General features: G+C 50.0%; 1 protein-coding gene across 4 annotated transcripts; it reads right to left on the reverse strand.

The window, feature by feature from the left end:
• Nucleotides 1–5,510: 5,510 nt before the first annotated feature.
• PPP1R16A (protein phosphatase 1 regulatory subunit 16A) lies at nucleotides 5,511–26,870 on the reverse strand. Of its 4 annotated transcripts, XM_033067952.1 has the most exons (12): nucleotides 26,766–26,870; nucleotides 24,808–25,316; nucleotides 22,245–22,315; nucleotides 22,043–22,057; nucleotides 17,441–17,586; nucleotides 17,258–17,361; nucleotides 15,746–15,870; nucleotides 13,910–14,035; nucleotides 12,748–12,823; nucleotides 11,131–11,260; nucleotides 7,513–7,663; nucleotides 5,511–5,968 (listed from the first exon to the last, which is right to left on the reverse strand). In XM_033067952.1, the coding sequence occupies exons 2-12, from the start codon at nucleotides 25,067–25,069 to the stop codon at nucleotides 5,585–5,587; spliced, it is 1,590 nt and encodes a 529-aa protein (XP_032923843.1). In that variant the 5' UTR covers nucleotides 25,070–25,316; nucleotides 26,766–26,870; the 3' UTR covers nucleotides 5,511–5,584. The 4 variants fall into 4 exon arrangements, with proteins under 4 accessions (XP_032923843.1, XP_032923851.1, XP_032923860.1 ...); XM_033067960.1 differs by lacking the exon at nucleotides 22,043–22,057; XM_033067969.1 differs by lacking the exon at nucleotides 13,910–14,035.
• Nucleotides 26,871–27,516: the final 646 nt, after the last annotated feature.

Below are 27,516 nucleotides of genomic sequence, written 5' to 3' on the forward strand. Positions count from 1 at the left end.
ATGGGGATGGCACCTGGATAGGGGACAGGCCGCGACACCGGACACGAGGGTGGCACCGGGCAGTGGGGGGGGTGGTGGCCTTGGGGACAACGGGCACCGGACACAACGGACACCGGGCAGGGGGTGGCACCGGGACCTTGTCACCCCCCGGGGTGGGGACAGGCGACACGGGAGGGGTTCAGGGGACAGGGGGATGTGGGGATTGGGGACCACAGACCCGCCCTCCTACCCAAAATGTCCCCAAAATGTCCCCAAATGTCCCCAAATCTCCGCTCACATGGCCCCCCCAAGCGGCGCCAACCGCCCCGCCCGCGCTGGCCACGCCCCGCGGGTGTCAATCAACGCCGCGGCCACGCCCACTCGCAGCTGATTGGCTGAGGGCGGAGGGGCGTGGTCGGAATGAACCAAATAGGGCGGGGGGGTTGGGACACCCCCAAACTGGGGGCTCGGTGGATTCTCCCATTTAGGGAACGCATTGGGGGCTCCAAAAATCCCCAAAAAATCCCAAATCCTCATTGGGGGACCCCAAAAATCTCCCCCAAAAATCCCAAATCCTCACTGGGGGACCCCAAAATCTCCCCCAAAAATCCCAAACCCAAATTGGGGGACCCCCAAAATCCCCCCCAAAATCCCAAACCCTCTTTGGGGGGCCCCAAAAATCCCAAATCTTCATTTGGGGGTCCCCAAAAATCCCCCATAGACCCCAATTTTCATGTAGGGACCCCAAAAATCCACCCCAAAATCCCCAAATCCGCATTTGGGGACCCCAAAAATTCCCCATAGGGTTCCCTATGGAGCCTCCCTCATTTAAATCCCATTTCCACTCTTTTAGGATCCCCCCAATCCCATTTTCCCCCTAAATTCTTCATTTAGGATCCCCTAAATCCCATTTAAAATCCCCCAAATCCCATTTCCCCCCTTTTAGGATCCCAAATCCCATTTAGGATCCCCCGAATCCCATTTAAAATCCCCTAAATCCCATTTTTCCCCCTTTTAGGACCCCAAAAATCCCATTTAAAAATCCCCTAAATCCCATTTCCCCCCTAAATTCCGTGTTTAGGATCCCCCAATTCCTTTTAGGATCCCCCCAGTCCCATTTAGGATCCCCCAAATCCCATTTAAAATCCCCTAAATCCCATTTTTCCCCCTTTTAGGATCCCCCAAATCCCATTTAAAAATCCCCCAAATCCCATTTTCCCCTCAAATTCCTTTTAGGATCCCCTAAACCCCATTTAGGATCCCCAATCCCTTTTAGGATCCCCAAACCCCATTTAGGATCCCCCAAACCCCTTTTAGGATCCCCAAACCCTTTTAGGATCCCCCAAATCCGTTTTAGAATCCCCTAAATCCCATTTTCCCCCTAAATTCCCAGTTTAGGATCCCCCAAATCCCTTTTAGGATCCCTTAAATCCCTTTTAGGATCCCCCAAATCCCATTTTCCCCTTTTACGATCCCCTAAATCCCATTTCTCCCCTTTTAGGATCCCCAACCCCTTTTAGGATCGCCCTAAATTCCAGTTTAGGATCCCCCAAATCCCATTTAGGATCCCCCAAATCCCATTTCCACCCTAAATTCCCAGTTTAGGATCCCCCAAATCCCATTTAAAAATCCCCCAAATCCCATTTTCCCCTCAAATTCCTTTTAGGATCCCCTAAACCCCATTTAGGATCCCCTAAACCCCATTTAGGATCCCCTAAATCCCATTTAGGATCCCCTAAATTCCATTTTCCCCTTTTAGGATCCCCCAAACCCCATTTAGGATCCCCTAAATTCCCCTTTAGGATCCCCAAACCCCATTTAGGATCCCTCAAACCCCATTTAGGATCCCCCAATCCCTTTTAGGATCCCCCAAATCCCAAATCCCCCCATTTAGGATCCCCTAAAACCCTTTTAGGATCCCCCAAATCTCATTTAAAAATCCCCCAAATCCCATTTTCCCCCCAAATTCCTTTTAGGATCCCCTAAATCCCATTTAAAATCCCCTAAATCCCATTTCCCCTATTTAGGATCCCCCAAATTCATTTTAGGATCCCCCCCAAATTCCATTTTCCCCCATTTAGGATCCCCCCAAACCCCTTTTAGGATCCCCCCAAACCCCAGTTTAGGATCCCCCAATCCCTTTTAGGATCCCCCCAAACCCCAGTTTAGGATCCCCCAATCCCTTTTAGGATCCCCCAAACCCATTTAGGATCCCCCAAATCCCATTTTCCCCCTAAATCCCATTTAGGATCCCCCAAATCCCATTTCCCTTCTTTTAGGTTCCCCAAATCCCATTTAAAAACCCCTTAAATCCCATTTCCCCCTTTTAGGATCCCCCAAATCCCATTTCCCCCCTAAATTCCCAGTTTAGGATCCCCAAAATCCCTTTTAAAATCCCCCAAATCCCATTTCCCCCCTAAATTCTTCATTTAGGATCCCCTAAATCCCATTTAAAATCCCCCAAATCCCATTTTCCCCCTTTTAGGATCCCAAATCCCATTTAGGATCCCCCAAATCCCATTTAAAATCCCCTAAATCCCATTTCCCCCATTTAGGATTCCTCCAATCCCATTTAGGATCCCCCAATCCCTTTTAGGATCCCCCAAATCCCATTTTTCCCCCTTTTAGGATCCCCCAAATCCCTTTTAGGACCCCAAAAATCCCATTTAAAAATCCCCTAAATCCCATTTCCCCCCTAAATTCCATGTTTAGGATCCCCCAATTCCTTTTAGGATCCCCCCAGTCCCATTTAGGATCCCCCAAACCCCATTTAGGATCCCCTAAACCCCTTTTAGGATCCCCCCCAAATCCATTTTAGGATCCCCTAAATCCCATTTGCCCCCTAAATTCCCAGTTTAGGATCCCCTAAATCCCTTTTAAGATCCCCAATCCCTTTTAGGATCCCCCTAAATCCCATTTTTCCCCTTTTAGGATCCCCCCAATCCCATTTAAAATCCCCTAAATCCCATTTTTCCCCCTTTTAGGATCCCCTAAATCCCATTTGCCCCTTTTAGGATCCCCCAAACCCCATTTAGGATCCCCCAAACCCCTTTTAGGATCCCCTAAATCCCATTTTTCCCCTTTTAGGATCCCCCAAACCCCATTTAGGATCCCATTTTCCCCTTTTAGGATCCCCTAAATTCCCCCACTTAGGATCCCCCAAATCCCATTTTCCCCCTAAATTCCCAGTTTAGGATCCCCTAAATCCCTTTTAGGATCCCCCAATCCCATTTAGGATCCCCAACCCCTTTTAGGATCCCATTTTCCCCTTCTAGGATCCCCCAAACCCCATTTAGGATCCCCCAAACCCCATTTAGGATCCCCCAAACCCCTTTTAGGATCCCCCAAATCCCATTTTCCCCTTTTAGGATCCCCACCCCTTTTAGGATCGCCCTTCCCGCCCCACGCTGTTTTTTTAGGACCTCCCCCCTCCCTTATCACCCCTTTCCAGCACCCCAAAAAAAACCCCAAAAAAACCCCAAAAAAAAACCCCAAACCGGCCCCGCCCCTTCCCTTGGGGTCCCTTTTGGGGTTTTTTTTTTGGGGTTTTTTTGGGGTGACCCCAAAGCGAGCTCTGACCTTTCCCCGCAGCTGCGGCTCCCGAAATAGAAACGGGACCGGGGGAGGGGAAGGATTTGGGATTTTGGGGGGGCCCCGCCCCCATAAAGGGCCACCCCAAAATAAAAAAAACAACAACGAACCCAAAAAGGTTTTAGGGCAGGATTTGGGATTTTGGGGTTTTGTCCTAAAGGGGGTTTGGGGAAGGGAAACCTAAAAAGGTTTCGGTGGGGTTTGGGGGGTTCTGAAATCCTAAATGTGGATTTGGGGGATACTAAAATCCTAAATGTGGGTTTGGGGGATCCTAAAATCCCAAATGTGGGTTTGGGGGATCCTAAAATCCTAAATGTGGATTTAGGGAGTCCTAAAATCTCAAATGAGGATTTAGGGAATCCCAAAACCCCAAATATGGATTTAGGGGATCCCAAAATCCTAAATGTGAGATTTAAGGGATCCCAAAATCCTAAATGTGGATTTAGGGGATCCCAAAAGTTCCCTGTGTGGATTTGGGGGATCCTAAAACTTTTCTGTGGGATTTGAGGATCCCAAAATCCCAAATACGGATTTAGGGGATCCCAAAAGCCTAAATGTGGATTTAGGGGATCCTAAAACTTTTCTATGGGATTTAGGGAGTCCTAAAATCCCAAATGTGGATTTAGGGGATCCCAAAATCCTAAATGTGGATTTGGGGGATCCCAAAATACCAAATGAGGATTTAGGGAATTCCAAAATCCTAAATATGGATTTAAGGGTTCCTAAAATCCTAAATATGGATTTGGGGAATCCTAAAATCCCAAATGAGGATTTGGGGGATCCTAAAATCCTAAATGTGGATTTGGGGGTTCTGAAATCCCAAATATGGATTTAGGAAGGTCTAAGATCCTAAATGAGGTTTAAGGGGATCCCAAAACTTTTCTATGGGATTTAGGGGGTCCTAAAATCCTAAATGTGAGATTCAAGGGATCCTAAATTTGGATTTGGGGGATCTCAAAATCCCAAATGAGGATTTAGAGGATCCCAAAATCCCAAATATGGATTTAGGGGATCCCAAAACTTTTCTGTGGGATTTGAGGATCCCAAAATCCCAAATGTGGATTTGGGGGTTCCTAAAATCCCAAATGTGAGATTCAAGGGATCCTAAAATCCTAAATTTGGATTTGAGGGTTCTCAAAATCCTAAATGAGGATTTAGAGGCTCCTAAAACTCCAAATATGGATTTAGGGGATCCCAAAATCCCAAATGTGGATTTAGGGGATCTCAAAATCCTAAATGAGGATTTAGAGGTTCCTAAAATCCCAAATGAGGATTTAGGGGATCCCAAAACTTTTCTGTGGGATTTGAGGATCCCAAAATCCCAAATGTGGATTTAGGGGTTCCTAAAATCCTAAATGTGGATTTAGGGGATCCCAAAACTTTTCTGTGGGATTTGAGGATCAAAAAATCCCAAATGCGAATTTAGGGGATCCTAAAGTCCCAAATGAGGATTTAGGGAATCCCAAAACCCCAAATATGGATTTAGGGGGTCCCAAAATCCTAAATGTGAGATTTAAAGGATCCTAAAATCCTAAATGTGGATTTAGGGGATCCCAAAAGTTCCCTGTGTGGATTTGGGGGATCCTAAAACTTTTCTGTGGGATTTAGAGACTCCTAAAATCCCAAATACAGATTTAGGGGGTCCCAAAATCCCAAATGAGGATTTAGGGATTTCCAAAACCCCAAACACGGATTTAGGGCACCCCAAACCCCAAATCCCAATCCTGGACCCCCCAAATCCCCTTTTTTAACCCCCCCACCCCTTTCACGACCCCAAAAACTTTTGGGATTCACCCCAAACCCTTTCCCCCATAAAAACCCCAAATCAACCACACCAAAACTGCTGCAAAAAAAAACCCCGATTATTTTTTTTTTCTTTTTTTTTTTTTTTGGGGACACAAAAAGTGACAAATCCTCAAAGGGGGGGGGGAGGTGGAGGTGACAACGACCCCAAAAAAAAAAAAAAAATTTAAATTTGGGGCGACCCCATAAATTTTTGGGGTTTTTTTTGGGGTCACATGAGGCGGCAGCAGCGCTGCTTGTCGGGGGGGGGATCGTCCAGAGGGGCCGTGAGGCGCAGCAGGGGCGGGTCCCCGATGTCCCCAGGGGTGTCCCCGATGTCCCCAGGGGTGTCCCCGATGTCCCCAGGGGTGTCCCCGGGGGTGTCCCCGCTGTCCCCGAGGTGTTTTTGGGGTTTTTTTTTGGGGTCGCCGCTCTGGGTTTTGGCGGCGGCGCGGAGGCGTTTGAGGTCGGCCAGGGTGTGGGGTTGGGTTTTGTCACCCTGAGGGGACGTTGGGGACATCGTTGGGGACATTGTTGGGGACATTGGGGACAGCGCGGAGCCGTTGGGGTGAGGGGACAGCGAGGGCGGGTCCGGGGATGGCGCCGGGGAGGGGACCTGAGGGGACAAAAAAAAATGGGGACAATCAGGGTGATGGCACCGGGGTCACCTCACGGTGTCACCCTGTCCCCAATGTCCCCAATGTCCCCAATGTCCTCAATGTTCCCAAAGTCCCTTCAATGTCTCCAATGTCCCCAATGTCCTCAAAGTCCAACATTGTCCCCAATGTCCCTCACCCCGATGCCACCCCCATTGTCCCCCATCACCACATTGTCCCCAATGTCCCCAACGTCTCCAATGTCCCCAGTGACCCTTCTGTCCCCAATGTCCATGAGTGTCCCCAATGTCCCCAACACTCCCACTGTCCCCAATGTCTCCAATGTCCCCAGTGTCCCCAGTGTCCCCAGTGTCCCCAGTGGTGTCCCTGACCCTGGGGCCTCCAATGTCCCCAGTGTCCATGAGTGTCCCCAGTGACCCCAAAGTCCCCAACACTCCCACTGTCACCAATGTCTCCAATGTCCTCAATGTCCCCAAATGTCCCCAGTGGTGTCCCTGATCCCAGTGTCCCCACTGTCCCAATGTCCCCAATGTCCCCAACGTCTCCAATGTCCCCAATGACCCCTCTGTCCCCAATGTCCATGAAAGTCCCCAGTGTCCCCAGTGTCCCCAACACCCCCAGTGTCCCCAATGTCTCCAATGTCCCCAGTGGTGTCCCTGACTCCGGTGTCCCCAATGTCCCCTGAGTGTCCCCAGTGTCCCCTGAGTGTCCCCAATGTCTCCAACGCCCCCAATGTCCCCAGTGTCCCCACTGTCCCCTATGTCCCCAATGTCCCTCATCCCCCCAATCTCCATGAGTGTCCCTAGTGTCTCCAGAAGTGTCCCCAGTGTCCCCAGTGGTGTCCCTGACCCCTGTGTCCCTGGCGTCCCCAGTGTTCCCAATGTCCCCAATGTCCCCAGTGTCCCCAGCAGTGTCCCTGACCCCAATGTCCCCACTGTTCCAATGTCCCCAATGTCCCCGATCCCCGCAATGTCCATGAGTGTCCCCAATGTCCCCAATGTCTCCAATGTCCCCAACGTCCCCGATCCCCCCAATGTCCATGAGTGTCCCCAATGTCCCCAATGTCTCCAATGTCCCCAACGTCCCCGATCCCCCCAATGTCCATGAGTGTCCCCAATGTCCCCAACACCCCCAATGTCTCCAATGTCCCCAGTGTCCCCAGCAGTGTCCCTACCCTGGTGTCCCCAATGTCCTCGGTGTCCCTAGTGGTGTCCCTGACTCCGGTGTCCCCACTGTTCCAATGTCCCCAATGTCCCCACTGTCCCCAATGTCCCCTGAGAGTCCCCTGAGTGTCCCTACCCCAGTGTCCCCGCTGTCCCCAGCAGTGTCCCTGACCCTGGTGTCCCCCTGTCCTCGTCTTGGCTGTCTCTGTCCCCAGTGTCCCCTATGTCCCCAGTGTCCACGGCAGTGTCCCTGACCCCAGCAGTGTCCCCAGTGTCCCCAGCAGTGTCCCCAATGTCCCCAGCAGTGTCCCCACCCCGGTGTCCCCGCTGTGTTGGTGGCTCTCTGCTGTCCCCATTGGTGTCCCCATTGGTGTCCCCACCCCGGTGTCCCCGCCGTGCTGGTGGCTCTCCGCTGTCCCCTCGTCCTCGCTGTCCCTGCGTCCCCCTCGCTGCCACACGATGGCCTCGCGCCGCTGCTCGCGCCGGTACAGGCTGGAGCGCTCCGACACGCTGGCACGGCGCACCACCTTCCTGCAACCCATTAATTAATTAATGAGTTAATTAATTATTGGGGTTATTAATTATTGGGGTTAATTACTGGGAATTATTAATGGGATTTGGGTTATGGGATTATGGGGTTTGGGAAGTTACAGGATTTCCAACATGCTAGCCCTGAGCAAAACCTTCCTGTAATTAATTAGTTAATGAGTTAATTAATTAATGGGGTTAATTAATTAATGGGGTTATTAATGGGAATTAATGGGAATTATTAATGGGAATTATTAATGAGAATTATTAACAGGAATTAATGGAGTTATGGGATTATGGGAGTTACAGGATTTCCGACACGTTGGCCTTGAGCAAAACCTTCCTGCCGATTAATTAATATTATTAATTAATTAATTAGGTTAATTAATGGGAATTAATAATGGGAATTAATTAGGATTATTAATGGAAATTATTATTGGGAATTATTAATGGGAATTGGGGTTTATGGGATTATGGGGTTTGGGGAGTTACAGGATTTCTGACACGTTGGCCCTGTGCACCACCTTCCTGCCAATTAATGAGATTATTAATGGGATTAATTAATAGGAATTAATGGGATTAATTAATGGGAATTATTAATGGGAATTATCAGGAATTCAGGATTATGGGATTATCAGGAATTTGGGATTTATGGGTTTATGGGATTATGGGGGTTATGGGAGTTACAGGATTTCCGACACGTTGGCCCTGAGCAAAACTTTCCTGCCAATTAACAGGGTTAATTAACAGCATTAATTAATGGGAATTAATGGGAATTATTAATGGGAATTAATGGGAATTAACAGGAATTCAGGGTTATGGGATTACCAGGAATTTGGGATTTATGGGATTTATGGGATTATGGGGTTTGGGAGTTACAGGATTTCCGACACGCTGGCCCTGAGCAAAACCTTCCTGTAATTAATTAATTAATGGGGTTAATTAATTAATGGGGTTAATTAATGGGAATTATTAATGGGAATTAATAGGAATTATTAATGGGAATTATTAATGGAAATTGGGATTCATGGGGTTATGGGGTTTGGGAGTTACAGGATTTCCGACACGCTGGCCCTGAGCAAAACCTTCCTGCAATCAATTCATTAATTAATGAGTTAATTAATTAACGGGGTTAATTAATGAGGTTAATTAATGGGGTTATTAATGGGAATTAATGGGAATTATTAATGGGAATTTGGGTTATGGGGTTATGGGATTATGGGGTGTGGGGAGTTACAGGATTTCCGACATGCTGGCCCGGTGCACCACCTTCCTGTAATTCATTAATTAATGGGGTTAATTAATTAATTGAGTTAATTAATGGGGTTATTAATGGGAATTAATGGGAATTATTAATGGGAATTGGGATTATGGGATTATGGGGTTTGGGGAGTTACAGGATTTCCGACACGCTGGCCCTGCACAAAACCTTCCTGTAATTCATTAATTAGTGAGTTAATTAATTAATGTGGTTAATTAATTAATGAGGTTAATTAATGGGAATTATTAATGGAAATTAATGGGAATTATTAATGGGAATTTGGGATTATGGGATTATGGGGTTTGGGGAGTTACAGGATTTCCAACACGCTGGCCCTGCGCACCACCTTCCTGTCAATTCATTAACAGCACTAATTAATTAATGGGGTTAATTAATGGAAATCATTAACGGGAATTAATGGGAATGAACAGGAATTCAGGGTTATGGGATTACCAGGAATTTGGGATTTATGGGGTTATGGGGTTTGGGGAGTTACAGGATTTCCAACACGCTGGCCTGGTGCACCACCTTCCTGCCAATTAACAGGGTAATTAATGGCCTTAATTAACTGGAATTAATGGGAATTAAGGGGAATTAAGGGGAATTAAAAGGAATTTGGGATTATGGGGTTACCAGGAATTTGGGATTTATGGGATTATGAAATTTGGGGAGTTAGAGGATTTCTGACACGCTGGCCCTGAGCAAAACCTTCATGGCAATTAATGGGGTTGTTAACGGGATTAATTAATGGAGATTAATGGGAATTATTTGGATTATTTAGATTATGGGATTATGAGATTTATTGGGATTTATTGGGATTTACTGGAAATTATTGGGATTAATGGATTATTAGATTATGGGGTTATGGGATTATTGGATTATGGGATTTGTTTGGATTATTGGATTATGGGAATTATTGAGGTTTGGATTATTTGGATTATTTGGATTATGGGATTTATTTGGATTATGGGATTATGGGATTTATCGGGATTTATTGGGATTTATTGGGATTTATTGGGATTACTGGATTATGGGGTTATGGGAATCATCAACAATTTGGGAATATGGGATTACAGGGGTTATGGGAATTGTGGGAATTACTGGGGGCCATGGGGACCCTCACCCCAAAAACCCTCCCAGTGTCACCAGGGCCATGGGGACAGTCACCCAGTGCCACCAGTGCCACTCTGACGTCACCCAGTGACACCCAGTGTCCCCGTGTCCCCTCCCACTGTCCCCCTGTCCCTCCCAGTGTCCCTCCCGTGTCCCCTCCCAGTGCCACCATGTCCCTCCCAGTGTCCCATCCCAGTGTTTCCCTGACCCTCCCAGCGTCCCCTTCCAGTGTCCCCCTGCCCTTCCCAGTGTCCCCTCCTAGTGTCCCCACCCAGTGTCCCCCTGACCCTCCCAGAGTCCCCCAGTCCCTCCCAGTGTCCCAGTGTCCCTCCTGGTGTCCCTCTTGTGTCCCCCGCCAGTGTCACCCTGCCCTTCCCAGCGTCCCTATGTCCCCTCCCAGTGTCCCCCTGTCCCTCTCAGTGCCACTGTGTCCCCTCCCAATATCCCCACCAGTGTCCCTCCCAGTGTCCCAGTGTCCCCTCCCAGTGGCCCCCAGTGTCACCCTGCCCCTCCCAGTGTCCCTCCCTGTGTCCTTCCCAGTGTCCCTCCCATGTCCCCTCCCAGTGTCCTCATGTCCCCTCCCAGTGCCCCCAGTGTCCCCTTCCAGTATCCCCTGTCCCTCCCAGTGCCCCCCAGTGTCCCCCTGTCCCTCCCAGTGCCACTGTGTCCCCTCCCAGTACCACCATGTCCCTCCCAGTGTCCCCCTGTCCCTCCCTGTGTCCCCTCCCAGTGCCACTATGTCCCCTCCCATGTCCCAGTGTCCCCTCTCAGTGCCCCCCAGTGTCACCCTGACCCTCCCAGTGTCCCCTCCCAGTGTCCTTCCCGTGTCCCCATGCCCCCTCCCAGTGTCCCAGTGTCCCTCCCAGTGTCCCCTCCCAGTGTCCCAGTGTCCCCTCCTGGTGTCCCCGTGTCCCCCCCAGTGCCTTCCAGTGTCCCCCTGTCTCTCCCACTGTCCCCTCTCAGTGTCCCCTGTCCCTCCCCGTGTCCCCTCCCAGTGTCCCAGTGTCCCCTCCCAATATCCCCACCGTGTCCCTCCCGTGTCCCCATGTCCCCTCGCTGTGTCCCCTCCCAGTGTCCCCGCAGTGTCCCCGCTGACCCGCGGCTGCCGGCGCTGGACGTCCGTCGGTGCAGCGGCGATTTCTGCCGCTCCTGGGACCTGAGCACGGCCGCGCGCTTGGAGCGGAGCTCCAGGAGCTTGGCGCGCACGTCCTCGTCACCGCACACGTCTGGGGACAGGGGATGGCATCAATGTCACCAAATGTCACCCAAATGTCACCGAAATGTCACTGAAATGTCATTGAAATGTCACCGAAATGTCACTGAAATGTCATTGAAATGTCATTGAAATGTCATTGAAATGTCACCGAAATGTCATTGAAATGTCATTGAAATGTCACTGAAATGTCATTGAAATGTCACCGAAATGTCACTGAAATGTCACTGAAATGTCATTGAAATGTCATTGAAATGTCACTGAAATGTCATTGAAATGTCACCCAAATGTCACTGAAATGTCATTGAAATGTCACCGAAATGTCACTGAAATGTCACCGAAATGTCATTGAAATGTCACTGAAATGTCATTGAAATGTCACTGAAATGTCACTGAAATGTCACTGAAATGTCACTGAAATGTCACTGAAATGTCATTGAAATGTCATTGAAATGTCACTGAAATGTCACTGAAATGTCACTGAAATGTCATTGAAATGTCATTGAAATGTCACCGAAATGTCACCGAAATGTCATTGAAATGTCACCGAAATGTCACCGAAATGTCACCGAAATGTCACCGAAATGTCACCGAAATGTCATTGAAATGTCATTGAAATGTCATTGAAATGTCACCGAAATGTCACCGAAATGTCACCGAAATGTCATTGAAATGTCACTGAAATGTCACTGAAATGTCACTGAAATGTCACTGAAATGTCACTGAAATGTCATTGAAATGTCATTGAAATGTCACCGAAATGTCACCGAAATGTCACTGAAATGTCATTGAAATGTCACTGAAATGTCACTGAAATGTCACCGAAATGTCACCGAAATGTCACCGAAATGTCACTGAAATGTCATTGAAATGTCACTGAAATGTCATTGAAATGTCACCGAAATGTCACTGAAATGTCATTGAAATGTCATTGAAATGTCATTGAAATGTCACTGAAATGTCACTGAAATGTCACCGAAATGTCCCTGAAATGTCATTGAAATGTCACTGAAATGTCATTGAAATGTCACCGAAATGTCATTGAAATGTCACTGAAATGTCACTGAAATGTCACTGAAATGTCATTGAAATGTCACTGAAATGTCATTGAAATGTCACTGAAATGTCATTGAAATGTCACCGAAATGTCACTGAAATGTCACTGAAATGTCACTGAAATGTCACTGAAATGTCATTGAAATGTCACTGAAATGTCACTGAAATGTCACTGAAATGTCATTGAAATGTCATTGAAATGTCACTGAAATGTCACTGAAATGTCACTGAAATGTCACCGAAATGTCACTGAAATGTCATTGAAATGTCACCGAAATGTCACTGAAATGTCACCGAAATGTCATTGAAATGTCACCGAAATGTCACTGAAATGTCATTGAAATGTCATTGAAATGTCACTGAAATGTCACCACAATGTCCCCACAATGTCCCCACAGTGTCCCCACAGTGTCCCCACGATGTCCCCCCTGTCCCCAGGCTCACCCAGGGGTGTCTCATCCAGCAGGGATTTGGCTCCCAGGTCGGCGCCGTGAGCGACCAAGAGCTCGACCAGAGGGACCTGGGGGGAGAAAGGGACACCAATGTCACCAGTGTCCCCAGTGTCCCCAGTGTCACCAGTGTGGTGTCACACCTGTCCCCAGTGTCCCCAGTGTCCCCAGTGTGGTGTCACACCTGTCCCCAGTGTCCCCAATGTCCCCAGTTTGGTGTCACACCTGTCCCCAGTGTCCCCAGTGTCCCCAGTCTGGTGTCACACCTGTCCCCAGTGTCCCCAGTCTGGTGTCACACCTGTCCCCAGTGTCCCCAGTGTGGTGTCACACCTGTCCCCAGTGTCCCCATTTGGTGTCACACCTGTCCCCAGTGTCCCCAGTCTGGTGTCACACCTGTCCCCAGTGTCCCCAGTTTGGTGTCACACCTGTCCCCAGTGTCCCCAGTGTGGTGTCACACCTGTCCCCAGTGTCCCCATTTGGTGTCACACCTGTCCCCAGTGTCCCCACGTCCCCATTTGGTGTCCCCATGTCCCCAATCAATGTCCCACCTGTGCCCAGTGTCCCCATGTCCCAAATCAATGTCACACCTGCCCCCATTTGGTGTCCCCATGTCCCCCATCTCCCCAATCAGTGTCACACTGTCCCCATGTCCCCATTCAGTGTCACACCTGTCCCCATGTCCCCAGTGTCCCCAATGTCCCCAATGCGTGTCCCACCTGTCCCCAGCAGGCGGCGGCGTGCAGCGGCTCCCAGCCGTCGCGGTCGCGGCTGTCCCCATGTCCCCATTTGGTGTCCCCATGTCCCCAGTCAGTGTCCCCAATGTCCCCACGTCCCCAGTCAGTGTCCCACCTGTCCCCAGCAGGCGGCGGCGTGCAGCGGCTCCCAGCCGTCGCGGTCGCGGCGGTCGTGGCTGTCCCCATGTCCCCATGTCCCCATGTCCCATTTGGTGTCTCCATGTCCCATTTGGTGTCCCCATGTCCCCATGTCCCGAGCAGTGTCCCACCTGTCCCCAGCAGGCGGCGGCGTGCAGCGGCTCCCAGCCGTCACGGTCACGGCGGTCGTGGCTGTCCCCATGTCCCCGTGCCCCATGTCCCCATTTGGTGTCCCCATGTCCCCAGTCAGTGTCCCCATGTCCCCATGTCCCCACAATGTCCCACCTGTCCCCAGCAGGCGGCGGCGTGCAGCGGCTCCCAGCCGTCGCGGTCGCGGCGGTCGTGGCGCGCTCGGTGCTCCAGCAGCAGCTCGGCCGCCTCCTGGAAGCCGTGGGCGGCGGCCACGTGCAGCTGGGGGGACAGGGGAGGGGACACTGCTGGGGACACCGCTGGGGACAGCGCTGGGGACAGTGGTGGCACCTCGGTGGCGTCAGGGGAATGGGGGTGGGGTTGGTTTGGGGATGGTTGAGGAGTGGGGTGGGGTAGTGCCACCACTGGGGACATTCAGCAGTGCCACCGGTGCCACCAGGGTGTGGGGACACTCATCAGTGTCACCAGGGCCATGGGGACATTCACCAGTGTCACCCTGACCCTCCCAGTGACCCCCAATGTCACGCTGACCATCCCAGTGTCACCAGGGCCATGGGGACATTCACCAGTGCCACCAGTGTCACCAGGGCCATGGGGACACTCACCCAGTGTCACCAGTGCCACCCTGACCATCCCAGTGCCACCACTGTCACCAGGGCCATCCCAGCGTCACCAGGGCCATGGGGACAGTAACCAGTGCCACCAGTGTCACCAGGGTGTGGGGACAATCACCCAGTGTCACCAGTGTCACCCTGATCCTTCCCAGTGTCACCAGTGTCACCTCAATCCCCTCCCAGTGTCTCCCAGTGTCACCCTGACCATGCCAGTGTCCCCCAGTGTCACCAGGGCCATCACAGTGCCACCAGGGCCATGGGGACACTCACCCAGTGTCACCAGTGTCACCCTGACCCTCCCAGCGTCACCAATGTCACCATGGACATGGGGACACTCACCAGTGTCACCAGTGTCACCCTGATCCTTCTCAGTGACCCCCAATGTCACCAGGGCCATGGGGATAATCACCCAGTGTCACCAGTGTCACCAGGGCCATGGGGACATTCACCCAGTGTCACCAGTGTCACCTCAATCCCCTCCCAGTGACCCCCAGTGTCACCCTGACCATCCCAGTGCCACCAGGGCCATCCCAGTGTCACCAGGGCCATAGGGACACTAACCAGTGCCACCAGTGTCACCAGGGTGTGGGGACACTCACCCAGTGCCACCAGTGTCACCCTGATCCTTCTCAGTGTCACCAGTCCCACCAGGGCCATGAGGACACTCAGTCAGTGCCACCAGTGCCACCAGGGTGATGGGGACACTCATCAGTGTCACCAGGGCTATGGGGACAATCACCCAGTGCCACCAGTGTCACCCTGATCATTCCCAGTGCCACCAGTGTCACCAGGGTCACCTCAAACCCCTCCCAGTGCCACCAGTGTCACCAGGGCCATCACAGTGTCACCAGGGCCATGGGGACACTCACCCAGTGCCACTGGTGTCACCAGGGCTATGGGGACATTCAGCAGTGCCACCAGTGTCACCCTAACCATCCCAGTGTCACCAGGGTCATGGGACATTCAGCCAGTGTCACCAGTGTCACCAGGGTGTGGGGACACTCACCAGTGCCACCACTGTCACCAGGGCCATCCCAGTGCCACCAGGGCCATGAGGACACTCAGTCAGTGTCACCAGTGCCACCCTGACCCTCCCAGTGTCACCAGTGTCACCAGGGCCATGGGGACACTCAGCCAGTGTCACCAGTGTCACCCTGATCCTCCCAGTGTCACCAGGGCGTGGGGACATTCACCCAGTGCCACCAGTGCCACCCTGACCCTCCCAGTGTCACCAGTGCCACCTCAATCCCCTCCCAGTCCCTCCCAGTGCCACCCCAACCCAAACCCCTCCCCACCCCCACTGTCCCCAAGTGCCACCCCTGTTGTCCCCACTGTCCCCAAGCGCCACCCCACGCACCAGGGTGGCCCCGTGCCCCCCGGGCAGGTCGAGGTCGGCGCCGTCGCGGATCCGATCGCGAATCTCCCGGATCATGGAACGTTCCGGGGCCGCCCGCGCCTCCTCGATGCGCTCCTGGGTGATGCCTGGCAGTTCAGGGGTTAATTAATGGGGTAATTAATGGGGTTCATTAAGTAATGGGGATTATTAGTGGGAATTTGGGGTAATGGGAATAAAAGGAATTTGGGATTTATGGGATTTATGGGATTTATGGGATTATGGGGTTTGGGGAGTTACAGGGATTTTGGTTTGTGCACCAATTTCCTGCCAATTAATGGGATTATTAATGGGATTAATTAATGGGATTAATGGGAATTAATGGGAATTTGGGGTTATGGGGTTACCAGGAATTTGGGATTTATGGGATTTATGGGATTATGGGATTATGGGGATTTGGGAGTTACAGGATTTCTGACACGCTGGGCCTGAGCAAAACCTTCCTGGCAATTAACAGGATCAATAATGGGATTAATTAACAGAAATTAATGAGAATTAATGGGAATGAATGGGAATTAATGGGAATTTGGGATTATGGGGTTACCAGGAATTTGGGATTTATTAATGGGATTAATTAAGAGGAATTAATGGGAATTTGGGATTTGGGATTATGGGGATTTTCTGGATTATGAGAATTATGGGATTTAGGGAGAATTTGGGATTTAGGGCGATTCCAAGGATTTCCTGCATTAAGGGAATTTGGGATTTTGGAGGATTCCAGGAAGTTTCTGGATTATGGGAATTATGGGATTTTTGGGAGGGGTTCCAGGAATTTTCTGGATTAAGGGATTTATGGGATTTTTGGGGAATTTGGGATGTGAGGGATTCCAGGAATTTTCTGGATTTATGGGGAAATTGTGATTTTTGGGAGGGGTTCCAGGAATTTTCTGGATTATGAGAATTATGGGATTTTCGGGGAATTAAGGATTTGTGGGTGATTCCAGGGATTTTCTGGTTTATGAGACTTATGGGATTTGGGGGGAATTTGGGATTTGTGGGGGATTCCAGGGATTTTCTTTATTATGAGAATTATAGGATTTTTGGGAAAATTGGGATTTTGGGGGATTCCAGGGTTTTTCTGCATTATGGGAATTATGGGATTTTTGGGAGGGGTTCCAGGGATTGTCTGGATTATCGGAATTATGGGATTTTTGGGGAATTCAGGATTTTGGGGGGAATTCCAGGGATTTTCTGCATTATGGTAATTTGGAATTTTGGAGAGTTCCAGGGATGTTCTGGATTATGGGAATTATGGGATTTTGGGTAAATTTGGGATTTTTGGGGGGATTCCAGGAATTTTCTGGATTATGGCAATGATGGGATTTTTGGGAGGGGTTCCAGAGATTTTCTGTATTACGAAAATTACGGGATTTTTGGGGAAATCTGGACTTTGGAGAGATTCCAGGGATGTTCTGCATTATGGGAATGATGGGAATTTGGTATTTTTGTGGGAATCCCAGGGATTTCCTGTCCCACCTTGCCCGGCCATGGCGCTCTCCAGGCAGTCCAGCGTGGCCTCGTCCTCGCACAGGTCGTACGGCATGTTCCCGTCCGAGTTCAGCGCCAGCAGGTCCGCGCCCCTGCCCCGCCAAACAAACAACCAATCAATCAATCAATCAATCAATCAGCTAATGAATGAGTTAATTGATGAGTTCTCACCGCTGCACGAGGAGCTGCACCAGCGCCAGGTGGCCGCAGGTGGCGGCGGCGTGCAGCGGCGTCCAGAGCTCGGCGTCGCGCGCGTTGGCGTCGGCGCCCGACTCCAGCAGCAGCCGCACCAGCGGCAGGGAATCGTCGATGCAGCACTGGGAACAGCGGGAATGGTGGGAATGGTGGTGGGAATGGTGGGAATGGTGGTGGGGATTATGGGAATAATGGGGATTATGGGATTGGGGATAATGGGAATGATGGGAGTAATGGGAATAGTGAGAATGGTCGTGTTGGGAATAATGGCAATAATGGGATTGGGAATAATGGGAATGGTGGGAATAATGGTGGGAATGGTGGGATTGGGAATGGGATTGGGATTGGGGATAACGGGAATGATGGGAATAATGGGACTGAAAATGTTGGGAATGGTGGGGTCGGGAATGGGATTGGGATTGGGGATAATGGGAGTGATGGGAATGGGAATGGGATTGGTAATGGAAATGGGATTGGGATTGGGATTGGGAATGGGAATGGGAAATGGAAATGGGATTGGGATTGGGAATGGGAATGGGAATGGGGATAATGGGAATGGTGGGAATGGAAATAGGATTGGGATTAACATTGGGAATAATGGGAATGGTGGGAATTGGAATGGGATTGGGATTGGTATTGGGGATAATGGGAATGGTGTGAATGGGGATAGGAATGGGATTGGGAATGATGGGAATGGTGGGAGTGGGATTGGGAATAATGGGAATAGTGGTAATGGGAATGGAAATGGGATTGGAAATAATAGGAATAATTGGAAAGGGATTGGGAATAATGGGAATGATGGGAATAATGGGAATAATGGGATTGGGGATAATGGGAGTGGTGGGAATGGGAATGGGAATGGGAATGGGATTGGGATGGGAATGGGAATGGGATTGGGAATGGGATTGGGGGTAATGGGAATGATGGGAGTAATGGGAATGGTGGGAATGGTGGGGTTGGGAATAATGGGAATAATGGGATTGGGAATAATGGGAATTATGGGAATGATGGGATTGGGAATGGGATTGGGGATAATGGGAATTATGGGAATGATGAGAATGATGGGATTGAAAATGGGAATAATGGGGATGGTGGGATTGGGAGTGGGAATAATGGGAATAATGGGAATAAATGGATTGGGAATAATGGGAATGATGGGAGTAAGGAGAACAATGGACATAATGGGAATAATGACAATGGGAATGATGGGAATGCTGGGATTGGGAATGCTGGGAATCATGGGGTTGGGAATGATTGGAATAATGGGGATTATGGGATTGAGAACATTTGGAATGTTGGGTTTGGGAATGGGATTTCAGGGTCCAGGAGCAGCCACACCAGTGGCAGGGAATTGTTGATGCAGCACTGGGAATAGTGGTGGGAATGGGAATAATGGGAATAGGATTGAGATTGGGGATAATGGGAATGGTGGGAATGGGAATAGGATTGGGATTGGGAATGATGGAAATAATGGGATTGGGGATAATGGGAATGATGGGAATAATGGGATTGGGATTGGGATTGGGAATGCGGAATGGGATTGGAAATGGGATTGGGATGAGATTGGGAATGGGATTGGGGATAATGAGAATGATGGGAGTAATGGGAATGGTGGGAATGGGATTGGGATTGGGAATAACGGGAATGATGGGAATAATGGGATTGGGAATGGGAATGATGGGAATGATGGGAATAATGGGATTGCGAATAATGGGAATAATGGGAATGGTGGGAATGGTGTGATTGGGAATAATGGGAATAATGGAAATGGGAGTAATAGGAATAATGGGAATAATGGGATTGGAAATGGGAATAATGGGAATGGTGGGAATAATGGGAATAATGGGAATAATGGGAATAATGGGAATGGGAGTAAGGGGAATAATGGAAATAATGGGATTGGGGATAATGGCAATAATGGGAATGATGGGAATGATGGGATTGCGAATAATGGGAATAATGGGATTGGGAATGTGATGGGAATGGGAATAATTGTAATAATGGGACAGGGAATGGGATGGGAATGGTGGGAATACTGGGAATACTGGGAATAATGGGAATGGTGGCAATGGAAATTATAGGAGTGGTGGGAATGAAGGGAATAATGGATAAGAATACTGGGAATAATGGGAATGGTGGGAATAATGGCAATGGAAATTATGGGAGTGATGGGAATGAAGGGAATTATTGGGATAATGGGAATAAAGGGATTGGGAATAATGGGAATGATGGGAGTAACGGGATTGGGGTGGAAACATGGGAATGATGGGAATGGAAATTATGGGAGTGATGGGAATGATGCGAAAATGGGGATAATGGGAATAATGGGAACAATGGGATTGGCAATGTGATGGGAAGAGGAATAAATGTAATAATGGAAATAATGGGAATAATTGAAATAATGGGAGTAATGGGAATAATGGGAATGCAGTGGGAATGATGAATATGGTGGGAATACTGGGAATAATGGGAATGGTGGGAATGATGGGGTTGTGAATTAATGGAATAATGGGAATTGTAGGAATAATGGGAATTATGGGAATAATGGCATTGAGAAGATTGGGAATGGTGGGGTTGGGAATGGGATTTCAGGGTGCAGGAGCAGCCGGAGCAGGGGCAGGGAGTTGTTGATGCAGCTCTGGGAATAATGGGAATGGGCATAATGGGAACGGGATTGGAATAATGGGAATTATAGGAATAATGGGATTATGGGATTGAGAACATTGGGAATGGTGGGAATGGGATTGGGATTGGGATTGGGACTGGGATGGGAATGGGATTGGGGGTAATGGGAATGATGGGAGTAATGGGAAGGGTGGGGTTGGGAATAATGGGAATAACGGGAATGATGGCAATAATGGGAATAATGGGATTGGGAATGGGAATAATGGGAATGATGGGAATGATGGGATTGGGAATAACGGGAATAATGGGACTGGGAAAGGGGTGGGAATGATGGGAATGGTGGGAATACTGGGAATAATGGGAATGGTGGGAATAATGGCAATTATGGGAGTGATGGGAATGAAGGGAATAATGGGGATAATGGGAACAATGGGATTGGTAATAATGGGAATGATGGGAGTAATGGAAGTAATGGTAATAATGGGATTGGGGTGGAAACACGGGAATGAAACAAGGGATTGGGAATGTTTGGGATAATGGGAATTATGGGAATAATGGGATTGAGAACACTGGGAATGGTGGGGTTGGTGGGGTTGTGAATGGGATTGATAGGAATAATGGGATTGGGAATAACAGGATTGAGAATAACTGGAATAAAGGGAATAATGGGAATAATGGGAGTAAGGAGAACAATGGACATAATGGGAATAATCACAATGGGAATAATGGGATTGGGAATGGGGGTGGGAATGATACTAATTGTGAGAATGCTGGGAATAATGGAAATGGTGGGAATGATGGGCTTGGGAATGATTGGAATAATAGGGATTATGGGATTGAGAACATTGGGAATGGTGGGATTGGGAATGGTGATAATGGGGATAATGGGATTGGGAATAATGGGAATCATGGGAATCATGGGAATCATGGGAATCATGGGATTGGGAATGGGAGTAATGGGAATAATGGGAACAATGGCAATGGAAATTATGGGAGTGATGGGAATGATGGGAATAATGGAAATAATGGGAATAATGGGATTGGGAAAAATGGGAAAAATGGGAATAATGGGAGTAATGGCAATAATGAAATTATGGGAATAATGGGATTGGGAATGGGAGTAATGGGAACACCAGGAATAATGGGAATAATGGGGTTTGGGATTTGGAATAACAGGATTGGGGTGGGATGGATTCATGGTGTTGGGATGTTGGAATTTAATGGGATGGGAAGGATGCGGGAACTGGGATCACCGGGATTTGGGATCACAATTTAATGGGATGGAAAGGGCCTGGATTTGGGATCACTGGGATTTGGGATCACCAGATAATTGGGACAGGACAAACCTGGAATTGGGATCTCTGGGAATTGGGATCACCAGGTAATGGGATGGGAAGGGACTGGATTTGGGATCATCGGGATCTGGGATCACCAATTAATGGGATGGGAAGGACGTGGAGATGGGATATTGGGATTTGGGATCGATGGGTGGAAATGGAATGGAAAAGACCCGGAATTACCACTTGGTTAATGGGATGGGCCTGGATTTGGGATCTCTGGGATCGCTGGGATCTCTGGGATAATCAGTTAACGGGGTGGGGAGGGCCTGGATTTGGGATCACTGGCATTTGGGATCTCTGGGATTTGGGATCACTGGGATCTGGGATCACCAATTAATGGGATGGGAAGAACCTGGATTTGCAGTCTCTGGGATCTGGGATCTCTGGGATTTGGGATCACTGGGATCTGAGATCTCTGGGATTTGGGATTGCCAATTAATGGGATGGGAAGGGCCTGGATTTGGGATTTCTGGGATCTCTGGGATTTGGGATCTCTGGGATCTGGGATCACTGGGATTTGGGATCTCTGGGATTTGGGATCACTGGGATCTGGGATTTCTGGGATTTGGGATCACTGGGATTTGGGATCACCAATTAATGGGATGGGAAGGGCCTGGATTTGGGATCTCTGGGAATTGGGATCACCAGGTAATGGGATCACTGGGATTTGGGATCACTGATATTTGGGATCTCTGGGATTTGGGATCTCTGGGATCTGGGATCTCTGGGATCACCGGGGTCTGGAATAATCTCTGGATAAGCCCATGGGATAGAAGGGAGGGGGAGGTCGGGGAATTCCGGAACGCCGGGAGTACCTGGTGCAGCGCCGTCAGCCCGTCCTCGTTGCACAGGTCGGGGCTGATCCCGCTCTCCAGGAACTGCCGCACTGCGGAGGGACGGGAACGGCTCTGGGAACTCCGGGAGGGGAATTCCGGCATTGGGAATTGTGGGATTGGGAATTCCGGGATTGGGAATTCCAGGATTGGGAATTCCGGGATTGGGAATTGTGGGATTGGAATTCCAGGATTGGGAGTTCTTGCATTGGGAATTGTGGGATTGGAATTCCGGGATTGGGAATTCAGGAATTGGGAATTCCGGGATTGGGAACTGTGGGATCAGGAATTCCGGCATTGGGAATTCTGGGATTGGGAATTCCAGAGGAACAGGAACAGCAGTGGGAATTCTGGGACCGGGAATTCTGGGATTGGGAATTCCAGGATTGGGAGTTCTGGGATTGGGAATTCCAGTATTGGGAATTCCGGGATTGGGAATTGTGGGACTGGAATTCCAGGATTGGAAGTTCTCACATTGGGAATTGCGGGTTTGGGAATTGCAGGATTGGGAATTCTGGGATTGGGAATTCCAGGATTGGGAATTGTGGGATCAGGAATTCCGGCATTGGGAATTCCAAGATTGGGAATTCCAGGATGGGGAATTCTGGCATTGGGAATTCCAGAGGAACGGGAACAGCACTGGGAATTCTGGGACCGGGAATTCTGGGATTGGGAATTCCGGGATCGGGAATTGTGGGATCAGGAATTCCAGGATTGGGAGTTCTTGCATTGGGAATTGTAGGATTGCAAATTCCGAGATTGGGAATTCTGGCATTAGGAATTCCGGGATGGGAATTCCAAGATTGGGAATTCCAGGATGGGGAATTCTGGGATTGGGAATTCCAGAGGAACGGGAACGGCATTGGGAATTATGGGATTGGGAATTATGGGATTGGGAATTCCTGGGAATTCCAACATGGGAATTCTGGGACTGGGAATTCTGGGATGGGGAATTCCAGAGGAATGGGAATGGCTCTGGGAATTCCAGGATCGGGAGTTTCAGGATCGGGAATTCCAGGATCAGGAATTCCGGACGAATGGCAATGGGATTGGGAATTCTGGCATTGGGAATTCCAGGAGTGGGAATTCCAGATTGGGAATTCTGGGATGGGAATTATGGGATCGGGAATTCCAGAGGAATGGGAACAGCATTGGGAATTCTGGGATGGGAATTATGGGATCGGGAATTCCAGAGGAATGGGAACAGCATTGGGAATTCTGGGATCGGGAATTCTGGGATTGGAATTCCAGGATTGGGAGTTCTTGCATTGGGAATTGTGGCATTGGGAATTCCAGGATTCGGAATTGTGGGATTGGGAATTCCGAGATCGAGAATTGTGGGATCGGGAATTCTGGGATTGGAAATTCCAGGATTGGGAATTCCAGAGGAACAGCAACAGCATTGGAAATTCCAGAATGGGGAATTCCGGGATTGGGAATTCCAGAATGGGAATTCCAGGATGGGAATTCTGGATTGGGAATTCCAGAGGAATGGGAATTCCAGGATGGGAATTGCAGGCGGTGCCACTGGGAATGCCAACAGAAGTGCGGAGCATTCCCATGGAACCACGAGTGGAAGCACCAGGGATCCCAATGGATCCATGGAACATCCCAGTGGTGCTTCCAGGGATCCCAACGGGAATTCCAAGGATCTCAACGGGGATTCCAAGGATTCTTCTGGAATTCCCAAGCATGCTGATGGAAGTACCAGGAATACAAGTGGCAATTCCAAGGATCCCAATGGGAATACCAGGAATCGCAATGGTTAATCCAAAGATTCCCATGGAACTACCAGCAATCCAAATGGATCCATGGCAATTCCAAGGATCCCAATGGCAATTCCAGAGATTCCAATGGATCCAAGGCGCATCCTGATGGGAATTCCCAGAATTCCAATGGAACTACCAAGGATTCCAATGGCAATTCCAAGGATTCCAATGGCATTCCCAAGGATCCCAATGGCAATTCCAAGGATTTCAATGGCATTCCCAAGGATTCCAATGGCAATTCCAAGGATTCCAATGGGCATTCCCAAGGATCTCAATGGAAATTCCAAGGATTCCAATGGCATTCCCAAGAATTCCAATGGCAATTCCAAGGATTTCAATGGCATTCCCAAGGATTCCATTGGCAAGTCCAAGGATTCCAATGGCAATTCCAAGGATTCCAATGGCATTCCCAAGGATTCCAACGGCATTCCCAAGGATTCCAATGGCATTCCCAAGGATTCCAACGGCATTCCCAAGGATTCCAATGGCATTCCCAAGGATTCCAATGGCAATTCCCAAAAAATTCCAATGGCATTCCCAAGGATTCCAATGGCAATTCCAAGAATTCCAATGACAATCCCAAGGATTCCAATGGCAATCCCAAGAATTCCATTGGCAATTCCAAGGATTCCAATGGCAATTCCAAGGATCCCAACAGCACCACGACCATCCCAACACCACTTCCAAGAATTCCAACACCAAGGATCCCAACCTGGACATCCCAAACATCCTGCCCCCATTTCCCAAAGAAACCCCTCAGGAATTCCCGCCCCCACCTTCCTCGGCGTCGTGCCGCGCGGCCGCTTCCAGGAGCCGGACGCTGGCCGGGAACGTCACGCGCTTCCCGTGGCTGCCGCTCTTCCTCCTCCTCCTCTTCCTCTCCCCTCCCCCCTTCGGAATTCCCGGGATCTCCTTCTCCGCCTGCGCCCATTTCTTCAGCTGCTGGGCCCGGCGTTTCTGGGCGTGCCGGAGCCGTTCCGGGGTGCTGAGCCGGGAAACCGCCGGCATCTCGGCCAGCAGCTCCTGGTGTTCCGCCATCTCCCGGGATTCCCACGGAAAATCTCGGGGATGAGGGCCGGGAGTCGCGGCATCACCCCCTCCAAGCACCAGCAGGGAGGGTTTATCCCTCTATCCTGAGGGTTTTCCCGAAATTTTGGGGTGGTTGGGGTTTGGGAAGCATCTCCCTCTTTTTTCCACGGAGGATTTCCGTTTTTTCCCGCTCAATTTTCCGCCCTCTGGAAAAGGTTCCAGGGCATCCAGCAGAGAAAATCCCGTGGGATGAATCCTGTGAAGGGGAAAACAATGGATTGTAAAATCCAGGGAGAGGCTCGCGCCCAACCCGGTTTTCCCGGTTTTCCTAATCCGGGATTGACCTGGAATCCAACAAAAAAAAAACCAAAAAAAAATTGGAATTTTAATTTTTGTTGTTGTTTTTTTTTTAGGAAATGGAACAGCAGGAAAGGAGAATTCTGGGTGTGGAACAGGAAAAAAAAAAAAAAAAAAAAAAAAATCCGGGAGCGCCTCCGCCCCCACGGGCAGGGCCGGGCAGGACCGGGCGGATTCCGGAGGATTCCGGCGGAGCCAGATTCCCAAACCTCTTTTCCCTCCCTGCTCTGGGCAAAGTCCAGCCAGGGAAAGAGAAAAAAAAAAAATAAAAAATTTCCTTAATCCCAAGGTTAAATCCCTTCGGAACGCGAAATCCACAGAGAGGGGGGGGGGCTGGAAAATGGGGCCAAATCCTGGGAATTCCCATGGGAAAACAGAGCTGGAATTCCCAAAAACTTTTAAAAAAAATCCAAAATAGTCACAAAATCCCTCGGAATAACCCCAAAAATTCTTCAAAACAGCCCCAAAATTCCGGGAGTTGACCCAGCCAGGAGTTGAGGATCCGGGAATTTGTTGCCGGATCAGGAGCCGGGAATTTGCCACCGGATCCCGGCCAAATTTCCCTTTCAAATTTTTTTTTCTTTCCAAAACCCAACTCCTGATCTTTTATTCATCGGGATTTACGTCAGGCCCGGAGGCTCCGGGACGTTCCGGGAGGGATTTGGTGTCACCGAGGCCACCCCGATGTCCCCAAGGTGTCCCCAAGTGCCTGAATTTGTCCCCAAGGTCCTCCCTGAGTCCCTGAATTTGTCCCCAACACCCCCCCTGAGGGCACCCCCCTGTCCCCAAGGTGTCCCCAAGTCGCTGAATTGTCACCAAGACCCCCCGAGGTGACACCAATGTCCCCAAGGTCCCCCCTGAAGGCACCCTCATGTCCCCAAGGTGTCCCCAAGTCCCTGACCTTGTCCCCAAAGTCTCCCCAAGTCCCCAAACTTGTCCCCGAGACCTTCCCCGTGTCCCCACGATCCCCCCAACTCCCCGAACTTGTCCCCAAGCCCCTCCCAGGTGTCCCCCGTGTCCCCAGCACTCCCCACCCCTCCTCCCTGTCCCCCCATGTCCCCAAACCTCAGCCCCCCGCTGTCCCCAAACCACCCCACACCCCAGAACCTGTCCCCACCCCCTGTCCCCAATCCCCTCCTCACCCCAAACCCACCCCCAAACCCCCCCTTGTCCCCAAAGTCCCCTCACGATTCTCGCCCTGTCCCCAAGCCCCCCTCAGGCCGCCCCTCACGTCACCGCCATTTTGCCCGGCCCCCTCCAGCGCCCCCTTCACCGCCTTCCCTTCACCCCCAGGTCCCTCCGCGGGGTCCCCGCGCTGCCGCCACGCCCCGTTCCCGGTCGCTGTCACCTCGCTGTCCCCTCCTTGTCCCCTCCTCGTCCCCTCCTTGTCCCCGCTGCGGCCTCGGGCCCTGCTCGCCGCGGCCGCCGCTGCCCGAGGCGGGGCCGTCGCCATGGCAACGGCGGCACTTCCGGTGACGCCGGAAGTGAGTGCGCGGCAAACCGGAAGTTCAGGGCGGTGCCGCCACGCTCAAGATGGCGGGCGGGGCGTGGCGCCCCCTAGCGGAAGGAGGGCGGGTTGGGAGGGGGTATCCCCAAAATTTGGATATTTGGGGTATTTTGGGTATTTTTGGGTATTTTTGGTGTAGTTTGGGGTGTTTGGGGGTATTTTGGTGTATTTGGAGTGTATTTTGAGATATTTTGGGTGTATTTTGCGTTATTTTGGGGATTTTGGGGATATTTGAGGTGGATTTTGGGGTGAATTTTTTGGGGTATTTTGAGATATTTTGGGGTTGTTTTGGAGATACTTGAGTTGCAATTTTGGGGTGTATTTTTGGGGTATTTTGGGGATATTTTTGGGGTGCTTGAAGTGTATTTTAGGGTATTTTTGGGGTATTTTGAGATATTTTGGGGTGTATTTGATGTGCATTTTGGGGTGTATTTTTGGGGATATTTTGAGATATTTTGGGTTTACTTGGGGGGTAACTGAGTTGAATTTTGGGTGCATTTTGAGATATTTTGGGAGGTATTTTGGGTGCATTTTGGGTGCATTTTGAGGTATTTTGGGTGTGCTTTGGGGATATTTTGAGACATTCCTGGGG

Source organism: Catharus ustulatus, chromosome 1 (assembly GCF_009819885.2).
Source record: "Catharus ustulatus isolate bCatUst1 chromosome 1, bCatUst1.pri.v2, whole genome shotgun sequence".
Taxonomy (NCBI): Eukaryota; Metazoa; Chordata; class Aves; order Passeriformes; family Turdidae; genus Catharus; species Catharus ustulatus.

What these genes read in the sequence shown, in the direction of transcription:
- PPP1R16A (XM_033067952.1), bottom strand. Translation starts at nt 25,069, where the DNA reads ATGGCGGAACACCAGGAGCTGCTGGCCGAGATGCCGGCGGTTTCCCGG. An exon ending in GTGCAGCTCCTCGTGCAGCG is followed by an intron (nt 17,362 to 17,440) that starts GTGAGAACTCAT and finishes TTGGCGGGGCAG; the next exon opens with GGGCGCGGACCTGCTGGCGC. An exon ending in GCTGGATGAGACACCCCTGG is followed by an intron (nt 11,261 to 12,747) that starts GTGAGCCTGGGG and finishes CCCTGTCCCCAG; the next exon opens with ACGTGTGCGGTGACGAGGAC.